Source organism: Panthera pardus, unplaced genomic scaffold (genome assembly GCF_024362965.1).
Source record: "Panthera pardus isolate Hobbes unplaced genomic scaffold, ASM2436296v1 HiC_scaffold_24, whole genome shotgun sequence".
NCBI lineage: Eukaryota > Metazoa > Chordata > Mammalia > Carnivora > Felidae > Panthera > Panthera pardus.
This window is the reverse complement of record NW_026526810.1, coordinates 140450820-140462564: the sequence shown is the minus strand read 5'-3', so window position 1 is coordinate 140462564 and position 11745 is coordinate 140450820. Positions and strand designations below refer to the sequence as shown.

Here is an 11745-nt window from a genome sequence, read left to right as displayed (position 1 = left end):
ATAAGGGATTAGAGGGGAAATCCCCTGGGGCTCACACATTTTCAGCAGTACTTTCTGTTCTCACCAGATGGCATAAGAAAATACTAAAATACAACTTTGTACTTCACCAATAATGACACAGAATACTGGGAAATGTTTCCTCAGTAAACACAGAGGAAGCTTCAAACCAAAAACCAAAAGGATCAAATGGCTTGCAAACTAATAGCCAACCAGAATAAGACATGTAACATTACAAAGCGATGTTTTTCAATACGTACAAAGGTAAAATTGACAGTCTACCTCCATATCCCATGGAAGTAGGAAGCATTGGTCTCCATAATGAGGAAAAGCAGTCATCCAGAGAAAGTGACCCAGCAGTACCACAGGACATGGAATTGGTAGAGAAGTTCAGTGTGTTATAATTGCATATCCCGTATCCAAGTAGAAGGAGAAAAGATGGAATGTGTTGAATACAGCCGTGTTTCTGGGTCCAAGTCCCTACCCATGTCCATGTGAGCACTGTTGACCATGGCCCACCTGACTCTCCCACATCCACCCCAGGTGAACTGATGAGCAGGGTCACCCAATGCCACACCCTGTGACTGTTACCTAACCCCACAGGTGGCCCCGAGGTGTAGGGTGCTGGCCACCTGGTACAGCCCTCTGTTCTGTCTGATGGTCTAGACCTGGTTTTGCTGAGGATCCTCCATTTATCCATTCTCACTGGCAGATGTCCCTGAGCAGGGGCATGAGGCTGGCAGAGGACCAGGTCACCCTGAGGGCACCCCTCTTGCTGTTTGCGCTCTGGGCATTGCTGGCTCCTGTCCAAGGTTCTCAAGGTCGTCCCTCATGGCGCTACATCTCTTCTGAGGTGGTAATTCCCAAGAAGGAGTTGCACCACGGCAAGGGCGTTCAGATGCCTGGCTGGCTGTCCTATAGCCTGCATTTCGGGGGCAAGAGCCATGTTATCCACATGAGGCACAAGAAACTCTTTTGGTCCAGACAGTTGCTGATGATGACTCAGGATGATCAGGGAGCCTTGCAGATGGACTACCCCTTCATCCCTCCAGACTGTTACTACCTCGGCTACCTGGAGGAGATTCCTCTTTCCATGGTCACCATGGACACGTGCTATGGGGGCCTTGAAGGTATCATGAAGTTGGATGACCTTGCCTATGAAATCAGACCCCTCAGCCATTCCCAACGGTTTGAACACGTTGTTTCTCAGTGGCAGACACCAATGCAACGGGACCTACTTATAACCTGGGATATAAGGAGGTTAGGAACCCCCTGTTCTCTCAAGCAAATATCAGTGCAGCCCCCAGGATCTCTAGTAAGTTGTATTCATCCCATCATGGGATTTTGAAAGGACTTGTTCTCGGTTCCAAAACAATGTATAGTGTGTTCAACAACGTGTCAAAATGTGCCCGATTCCTCATAAGGCTTGTTAGTTTGACTGACTCAATGCTTCAAGGGATTGATGTAAGGCACTATATTTGATGTAAGGCCCTCTTGCACTGTTGGTGGGAATGCAAACTGGTGCATCCTTCCTGGAAACTAGTGTGGATGTTCCTAAAAAATTGAAAATAGGTCTACCCTATGACCCAGCAATAGCACTGCTAGGAATTTACCCAAAGGATACAGGAGTGCTGATGCATAGGGGTACTTGTATCCCAATGTTTATAGCACCACTTTGAACAATAGCCAAATTATGGAAAGAGTCTAAATATCCATCAACTAATGAATGGATAAAGGAATTGTGGTATCTATTCAAAATGGAATACTACCTGACATTGAGAAAGAATGAAATGTGGCCTTTTGTAGCAACATGGATGGATCTGGAGAGTGTTGTGCTGAGTGAAATTAGTCATATGGAGAAAGACAGATACCGTATGTTTTCACTCTTATTTGGATCCTGAGAAACTTGACAGAGGACCATGGGAAGGGGGAAAAAAAAAGTTGTAGGGACGGAGTCAAACCATAACAGACTCTTAAAAACTGAATAAACTGAGGGTTGATGGGGGTGGGAGGGTGGGGAGGGTGGGTGATGGGTATTGAGGAAGGCACCTGTTGGGATGATCATTGGGTGTTGTATAGAAACCTATTTGACAATCAATTTCATATTTACAAAATAATCTTATTTAATTGTCATTAGTATGTTTTTTTAGTTTTATGTAAATTTTTTCAAATTCCATTTTATTTCCATCATTTTACTTTAGTCTACTACAGTATATTCACTTTTTCAAATTATCAAATTATTTCTTTTTTTTCTTTTCTTTATCTTTATTCTCTTTTTCATGTCTTTACTTTTTTCTTAAATACAGAACAAAAAATTCATAATTTTTATTAAAAATATTTTTATTTAATTTTTTCTACTGTATACTTTACTTTTGTCTATATTATTTTCAAATTCTATTTTACTCCCATCTACCCATTTTACTCTACATCAGTGTATTCATTTTTTCAAATTCTCAAATGATTTATTTTGCCCCCTTTTTTTTCCCTAATCTGTCAAACCACTTTCAACACCGAAACAAAACACACCTAGGATCAAGCATTAACTATTAGATTTGTGTGTGTGTGTGTTTAATTTTTAATTTTAATATTTTTGTAATTTTATTTGTTTTATCTCAATATTTCTACTTCATTAATTCCTTTTCTCTCTTCAAAATGACAAAACAAAGGAATTCACCCCAAAAGAAAGACCACAAAGAAACGACAGCCAGGAATTTAACCAACACAGGTACAAGCAAGATGTCTGAACCAGAATTTAGAAACACGATAATAAGAACACTATATGGAGTCAAAAATAGATTAGAATCCCTTTCTGAAGAGTTAAGAGAAGTAAGAAAACAAATAGCCAGAATGAAATGAAAAATGCTATACCTGAACTGCAATCACGGATGGATGCAGCTGTGGTAAGGATGGATGAGGCAGAACAGAGAATCAGCGATACAGAGGAGAAACTAATAGGAAATAATGAAGCAGAAAAAAAAAGAGGGAGATTAAGGCAAAAGGGCATGAATTAAGAATTAGAGAAACCAGTGACTCATTAAAAAGGAACATCAGAATCATAGGAGTCCCAGAAGAGGAAGAAAGAGAAATAAGGGTAGAAGGGTTATGTGAGCCAATCATAGCGGAAAACTTTCCTAACCTGGGCAAAGACACAGACATCAAAATCCAGGAAGCACTGAGGACCCCCATTAGATTCAACAAAAACTGGCCAGCAACAAGGCATATCATAGTCAAATGCACAAAATACTCAGGCAAGGAGAGAATCATGAAAGCAGAAAGGAAAAAAAAGTCCCTAACATACAAGGGAAGACAGATCAGGTTTGCAGCACACCTATCCACAGAATCTCAGCAGGCCGGAAAGGAGTGGCGGAGTCTATTCAGTGTGCTGAATCAGAAAGTATGCAGACAAGAATTCTTTATCCAGGAAGGCTGTCATTCAAAATATAAGGTGAGATAAAAGTTTCCCAGACAAACAAAAATTAAAAGAGTTTTTGACCACTAAACCAGCCCTGCAAAAAATTTTAAGGGGGACTCTCTGAGGGGACAAAAGATGAAAAAAAAAAAAATATATATATATACATATATATATATATATATATATATATATATATATATATATATATCAAAAGCAAGAAAGATTACAAACGACCAGAGCACACCATCAGAAACTCCAGATCTACAAGCATCATCATGGCAATAAACTCACATCTTTCAGTACTCACTCTAAACCTCAGTGGACTCAATGCCCCAATCAAAAGACATAGGGTAACGGAATGGATAAGAAAACAAGATCTATCTATATGCTGTTCACAAGAGACCCACTTTAGACCTGAAGACACCTCAGATTGAACATAAGGGGATGGAGAACCATCTATCATGCTAATGGTCAACAAAAGAAAGCCCGAGTAGCCATACTTATATCAGACAATCTAGACTTAAAAATACTGTATCAAGAGATGCAGAAGGGCATTATATCATGATCAAGGGGTCTATAGATGAAGAAGACCCAATAGTTGTAAACATTTATGTGCCAAATGGGAGAGCACACAAATATATAAATCAATTAATCACAAACATAAAGAAACTCACCGATAGTAATACCATAATATTAGGAGACTTCAACACCCCACTCACAGCAATGGACAGATCATCTCAACAAAAAATTGACAAGGAAAGAATGGCTTTGAATGACACACTGGACCAGATGGACTTAACAGATATATTCAGAATATTTCATCCTAAAGCAGCAGAATATGCATTCTTCTCCAGCGCACATGGAACGTTCTCCAGAATAGACCATATACTGGGACACAAATCAGCCCTAAGTAAGTACAAAAAGATTGAGATCATACTGTGCATATTTTCAGAACACAATGCTGTGAAACTCAAAATCAACCACAAGAAGAAATTTCGAAAAGTAAAAAATACTTGGAGACTAAAGAACATCCTACTAAAGAATGAATGGGCTAACCAAGCAGTTAAGAGGAAGTTAAAAAATATATGGAAGTCAGTTAAAATGATAACACCACAACCCAAAACATGTGGGACGCAGCAAAGGTGGTCATAAGATGAAAGTATATAGCATTCCAGGCCTTCCTAAAGAAGGAAGAAAGATCTCAGAAACACAACCTAACCTTACACCTTAAGGAGCTGGAAAAAGAACAGCAAATAGAACCCAAAACCAGCAGAAGACAGGAAATAATAAAGATTACAAAAGAAATTAATGCTATCGAAACCAAAAAAACAGTAGACCAAATCAATGAAACCGGAAGCAGATTCTTTGAAAAATGAACAAAATTGATAAACCACTAGCCAGTTTGATCCAAAAGAAAAAGGAAAGGATGCAAATAAGTAAAATCAAGAATGACAGAGGAAAGATCACAACCAACACAACAGAAATAAAAACAATAGTAAGAGAATATTATGAGCAATTATATACCAATAAAATGGACAATCTGGAAGAAATGGGCAAATTCCTAGAAACATATACACTACCAAACAGAAACAAGAAGAAATATAAAAATTTGAACAGACCCATAACCAGTAAGGAAATAGTATTAGTAAACAAAAATCTGTCAAAAACAAGACTCCAGGGCCAGATGGCTTTCCAGGGGATTCTACCAAACATTTAAGGAAGAGTTAACACCTCTTCTCTTGAAGCTGTTCCAAAATATAGAAACGGAAGGAAAACTTCCAGACTCTTTCTGAAGCCAGAATTACCTTGATTCCAAAAGCATACAGAGACCACACTAAAAAGGAGAACTATAGACCAATTTCCTTGATGAACATGGATGCAAAAATCCTCAACAAGATATTAGCCTACCAGATACTACAATACATTAAAAAAATTATTCACCACGACCAAGTGGGATTTATACCTGGGATGCAGGGCTGGTTCAATATCTGCAAAGTAATTAACGTGATTCATCCCATCAATAAAAGAAAGGACAAGAACCATATGATCCTCTCCATAGATGCAGAGAAAGCATTCGACAAAATACGGCATCCTTTCTTGATAAAAACCCTCAAGAAAGTAGGGATAGAAGGAGCACACCTTGAGATCATAAAAGCCATATATGAATGACCCAACACTAATATCATCCTCAATGGGGAAAAAGTGAGAGCTTCAATGTGCTTAGTGTTACTACAGTAGTGAAGAACTAAGGTTTCTCTGCACAGCATTCTGGGGCCTAAATTCCTTTTTCTGGTGCTAAGGACATTTCTCCCCTCCTGGTACAAAAAGGGTGTATTTCACATAGGAGATTTATATTCTGTTTAGGGAACAAAGGATGGTCAGTGCGTCTCTGCACTGGCTGTTTCTCAAGCATGTTTCATTCCAGCGGCATATTTGGGGTGGCATATTCTGCTCCCCTCCACCATGTAATGCTGGAGTAGAGACACTGGAATAAATGTCCTGTGAGTCTTGACAGGAACTTCCCTGCAGGGCCGGGCCTAGACTGCAGGGAGCTTTCAGTACTACCCAGCACCAGGCTGCCCCCCCAGGTGAGTAGGTGCACGAGGGGTGAGGAAGGCTTTCCTGTCGGAAGCCAGTGTTTCCTTTTCCAGAAAGCAATCTAAAATATGAGTAGGATGAGGGATGCTAAAGGGTGTTTAAATATCCTGTTCCATCAGAGCATTTAATGAACTCAGGCAGTGAGAAGACACTTGACGCTGCTACTCCAGGGCTTTTAGGTATCTTCATCTAAGAGATGGAAGCCAGGACGCATTTATTACCCCATTTTGTGCAGCAGTTTGGAGACATGCTTCTCCAGATATAAGACGTCCAGATATCTGAGCCAACAACAGGTTCAGGTGGTCTCTGCCTCATTCAATACTGGTCCACAATGGGGAGAATTTCCTGTAAGGTCTTATCAATCAGTGGCAGGAGCTCACTCTGCACACAGTTCATGAACCTGGCCAAGGACCCATGTCCTCAAACAAGGATTAGACTGGTGCTCTCTGAGTCCCAATGTACACGGTCTCTGGGACCGTCTCCAGATGGTTCTGGTCCTGTGTATGAAATACTCTGTCTCATGGCTATGCAAATAGTCCTCAGAGCACTAGGTTAAGTATGGGTGTGTCTGTGCCCTGAGAGCATCACCGTACAATGCCATCCTCTACCGGAGACCCTGAGACACATCCCCTCACAATGGACTGGAGCTGGAGAATCCTCTACCTGGTGGCAGTGGCGACAGCTAAGGGTCAGCCAAGTCCCTGGACACAGGAGAGGACCAGGACCAGTCAACATTGATTTCATCCACTCTTGTCCCCTCTCTACAGGTGTGCACTCCCAGGTTTTGCTGGTGCAGTCTGGGGCTGAATTGAGGAAGCCTGGGGCATCAGTGAAGATCTTCTGCAAAGTATCTGGATACAGCTTCACTGATTACTATATTCACTGGGTGCGACAGGCTCCTGCACAAGGGCTTGAGTGGATGGGAAGCATTGACCCTGAAGATGATTCTACAAGCTATGCACAGAAGTTCCAGGGCAGACTCACTCTGACAGCAGACACATCCACAAACACAGCCTACATGGAGCTAAGCAGTCAGAGGTCTGCAGACACGGCCATGTATTACTGTGCAAGGACACAGTGAGGGGTTGTCAGTGTGAGCCCAGACACAAACCGCCCTGTAGAAGATAGGCCGCCAGAATGGCACACTATGCACCATTCTGTTTGTGTTCCCAGGAGCAGGTGCAGGTAGGGGTTGTTGGAAGGTTTTGTGCCATGGCCTGGGGCTTCCTCTCCTTATAGCAGTTTCCCCCAGGAAGCCTCTCTGGACACATGATTCTGTGCTTACCTACTCGGGTCTGGTTTACAAACTTTGTTTTACCAGGAACACTATACTTACATGAACAAGAGATAGAGTCTCTTACAATTGCTTACCCTTGTACTAAATATCGATGGTTTACACGTATCCTGATGCACATCAACTGAACATTTACAGGAGTCCCAGGTGCGCTCACTTTGCATCTAGGACCACAGGATCCCATAGCTCCTGGTTATCCTCACCCTGCTCTTGTCCCAGTCAAACACCATGACACTTCATTCATGTCACTTTGCTTCTCAGAACTTTATATGTGTTACAGTTTTCTTCAAATACTTGAAACTACAAGAGAAAAAGCATCTACATGTATTAGTCAGGATAATCCTGAGGAACAGAACACAAAGCACATTGGCTTACATGACTAAATAGGCTGAGAAGTCCCATGATATACTATCACATGCTGGATACCCAGTAAAGTCAAAGGTGTAATTCTCATCTGATTCCAAACTAGTGTCAAGTCTGAGAATGTGGGGACCTGATGGTTTAACTTTCACTCCAAGGGCAAGAGGCAGCCAATGTTACAGCTCAAGCAGGCACACAAGAAGTAAAAATGAGAGAATTTGCTTCACTTTTATTTTTATTCTATTCATAACCGTAATGGATTGGGTGATGCCCACTTACCAAGACACCAAAACGAAAGAACACAGTGCACACAGCACTCACCGCAAACCCTTCCTGAAGCGCCAGTCTCCGTACCGCATATGAACTCTTCTTAATGTAGCCATGACTCTCAGAAGCAGAAAACATAACAGGTTTTCTAAAACACAGAAGAAGACAGAGTCCTAGACAATATGAGAATATGGAGGAATTCATCCCCAAAGAGAGAACAAGAAAGGATCATATCCAGGGATCTAATCAAAACAGATATAAGGAATAGGCCTAAAACAGAACTGAAAACAACAATAGTAAGGATAATGGATGGGCTTGAGAACAGCATAGAAGACATCAAGGATATGCATACCACAGAGATAAAAGACATAAAAACTGGTCAACGGTGAAATTTAAAAATTCTATGAAAGAGACATGATGCTTACGGCACATAATAATGGGTGGAAGCAGCAGAGGAATGACTAAGTGATATAGAAGATAAAATTATGGAAAATAAGGAATCAGAAAAGAGAGGGTAAACTAACTTCTTGGGTTATGGATGTAGACTTAGAGAACTCAGCCACTCTGTACAGTGTAGTAAAATTCCTTTCTGAGGAGTCCCAAAAGAAGAGAGGGAAAAAGGGACAGAAGGTTTATCTGTGCAAATTGTAGCTGAAAGTTGCCCTAACCCAAGGAAGGAAATGAACATCCAAATCCAGAAGGCACAGAGAACTCCTATCAAAATCAACAAAAGTAGGCCATTACCAAGAGAAATCATAGAAAATTGACATAATAGAGAGATAAAGGAAAAATCCTAAAAGCAGCAAGAGAAAAGAAGTCCCTAACAAGGCAAGGCAAATAAGGTTAGTTCCCTTCACAGAAACTTACCAAGAGAGAAGGGAGTGTCATCATACATTCAATGTGCTGAATGGGAAAAAAATGGGCAGGGAAGAATACTTTATCCAGGAAGTTTGTCATTGAGAAGAAGGAGAGATAAAGAGCTTCCCAGACAAACAAAATCTAAAGGAGTCTCTGACCCCTAACCCAACCCTGCAAGAAATACTAAAGGGGACTCTTTGAGTGGGAAAGAAAGACCAAAAGCAACAAACATTAGAAAGGAATAGAATAAATCTCCAGAAAAAAAAATTACTTTACAGAAACATTGTGATAACACAATTACACTAATATCATATCTTTCAGTAATCACTGTGAATGTAAATGAACTAAAAAGTCCAGTCAAAAGGCACAGAGTATCAGAATGGATTAAAAAAACAAGATCCATGTATATTCTGCCTGTAAAAGACTCCTTTGAGACCTAGAGATACCTGTTGATTGAAAGTGAGGGGTTGCAGAACAATTTATCATGCTACTGGACATAAAAAGAAAGCTGTAGTACCATATTCATATCAGGCAACCTGGATTTAAAATACAAAGACTGCAAAAAGAGATGAAGAAGGGCATTATACCATAAAGTGGTCTATCCAACAAGAAGCACTAACAAGTGTAAATATTTATGACCACACATTGGGGCACTGAAATATGTAAAGCAATTAATGACATAAAAAAACTCATTGATAATAATACACTAGTAGTAGGGGACTTGCACTTGTAAGTAGGGGACACCCCACTTGCAACAATGAACAGATAGTGTAAGAAGAAAATCAAGAAGGAAACAATGGCTTTGAATGACACAGGTGCAGATGGACTTAACAGATATATTCAAAACATTCCATCTTAAAGCAGCAGAATACATTCTTGTCGAGTGCACATGGAACATTCTCCAGAATAGATCACTCACTGGGTCATAAATCAGCCCCTACAAGTACAAAAAGATTGAGACTATGGCATGCATATTTTCAGATCAGAACACTATGAAACTTGGAGTCAACCACAAGGAAAAATTTGGAAACACCACTAATAGTTGGAGTAAAAGACCATTGCACTGAAGAATAAAGCGGTTGACCAGGAAATTAAAGAAGAAATAAAAATACATGGAAGCAAATGAAAATGTTAGCGTTGACGGTCCAAATTCTGTGGGATGCAGCAAAAGCAGATTTAAGATGGAAGTAGATAGCAGTGCAGGCCTAACACGATAAAAATAAAATTTTAAACACACAACCACTTTACACCTAAAGAAGCTAGAAAAGGAAGAGCAAATGAAGCCTAAAGTCAGATGAGGAGGGTAAACAATCATAGAGTACCTATAAATGGCATAGAAAGAAACAAAAACAGTAGAACAGATCAACAAAACTTTTAGGTTGCTTTCTGAAAGAATGAATAAAATTGAACTTCCTGGACCAGATTATTCAAACAGAAAAGAAAAAGGACCCAAAGAGACAAAATCATGAATTTCATGGGACAGATCACAACCAACACCAGAATTACAATCAATTATAAGAGAATATTATGAAAAACTCTATACCAACCAATTAGGCCATCTGGAAGAAATGAATAAATTCCCAGAAACATGTAAACTACCAAAATTTCAACAGGAAGAATTACAGACTAATTGCCCAGGTGAACATGGATGCAAAAATTATCAACAACATACTTACAAATTGAATCCAACAGTACATTAAAAGAATCATTTACCAGGATGAAGTCGGATTTATTCCTGGGGTGCAAGGATGGATCAATATTAACAATCAATCAAAGTTATACACCATATCAATAATAGGATAAGACCCAAATGATCCTTTCAATAAATGCAGAGAAGCATTTGATAAACTACACTATCTTTTCTTGATAAAAACCATCGAGCAAGTAAAGATAGATGGAAAATTCTTCAACGACATAAAGGCCATATACAAAACACGCACTGTTAACATCATCCTCAATGGGGAAACACTGAGTGCTCTCCACATATGGTCAGGAACATGACAGGGATATCCACTGTCACTAATTTTGTTCAACGTAGTACTAGAAGGCTTAGCCTCTGCAATCAAACAATGAAAAGAAATGAAAGGCATAGACATTTGAAAGGAGTAAGTCAAACTTTCACTCGTTGCAGATTACATGATACTCTATGTGGAAAATCCAAAAGATTCCACCAAAAGACTTTTAGGACGGAGACAAAACTCAGAAAAGTTGTAGGATACAAAGACAACATCAAGTTATTGGCACTATATACATACACCAAAAATGAAGCAGAAAAGAGAGACATTAAGGAATCAGACCCATTGACAATTGCACCAAAAATCATAACATACCTAGGGATAAACCTAACCAAAGATGTTAGAGATCTGTATGCTAAAAACTATAGAAAGCATATGAAGCAAATTACACAAGACACAAAGGAAGAGCATTCCATGGTCATGGATTGGGAAACAAATATTGGTAAAATATCAATACTACCCAAAGCAATCTACACATTCAATGTGATCCTTACCAAAATAACACCAACATTCTTCACAGAAAAAGAACAAAGAATTTTAAAATTTGTATAAAACCAGAAAACACCGAATAGGCAGAGCAATGTTGAAAAAGAAATCCAAACCTGGAGGGATCACAATTCTAGACTTCAAGCTGTATTACGAAGCTGTAATCATCAAGATAGTATGGTACTGGCACAAAAATAGACACATACATGAATGGGACAGAATAGAGAACCAGATTTGCTGAACAGTCTGTTCAGCAAATGGTGCTGGGAAAACTGGATAGTAACATGCAGAAGAATGAATCTGGCACACTTTCCTACAGCAAACACAAAAATATATTCAAAATGCATGAAAAACCTAAATGTAAGACCAAAAAGCATCAACATCTATAAGAGAAAACAGGCAGAAACCTCTTTGACCTCGACCTCGGCAACTTCTTAATAGACACGCCTCTAGAGGCA

At 39.7% G+C, this 11745-nt stretch overlaps 1 gene segment (V, D, J or C); it reads left to right on the top strand.

Moving 5' to 3' along the window:
• The window catches only part of LOC128772901 (immunoglobulin heavy variable 1-69-2-like), a 72563-nt gene extending 65475 nt beyond the window's left edge, over positions 1–7088 (top strand). The window contains 1 exon segment of the V gene segment in view: positions 6775–7088. Within this exon segment, the coding sequence occupies positions 6775–7088 (314 nt within the window).
• The last annotated feature ends 4657 nt before the right edge of the window (positions 7089–11745 follow it).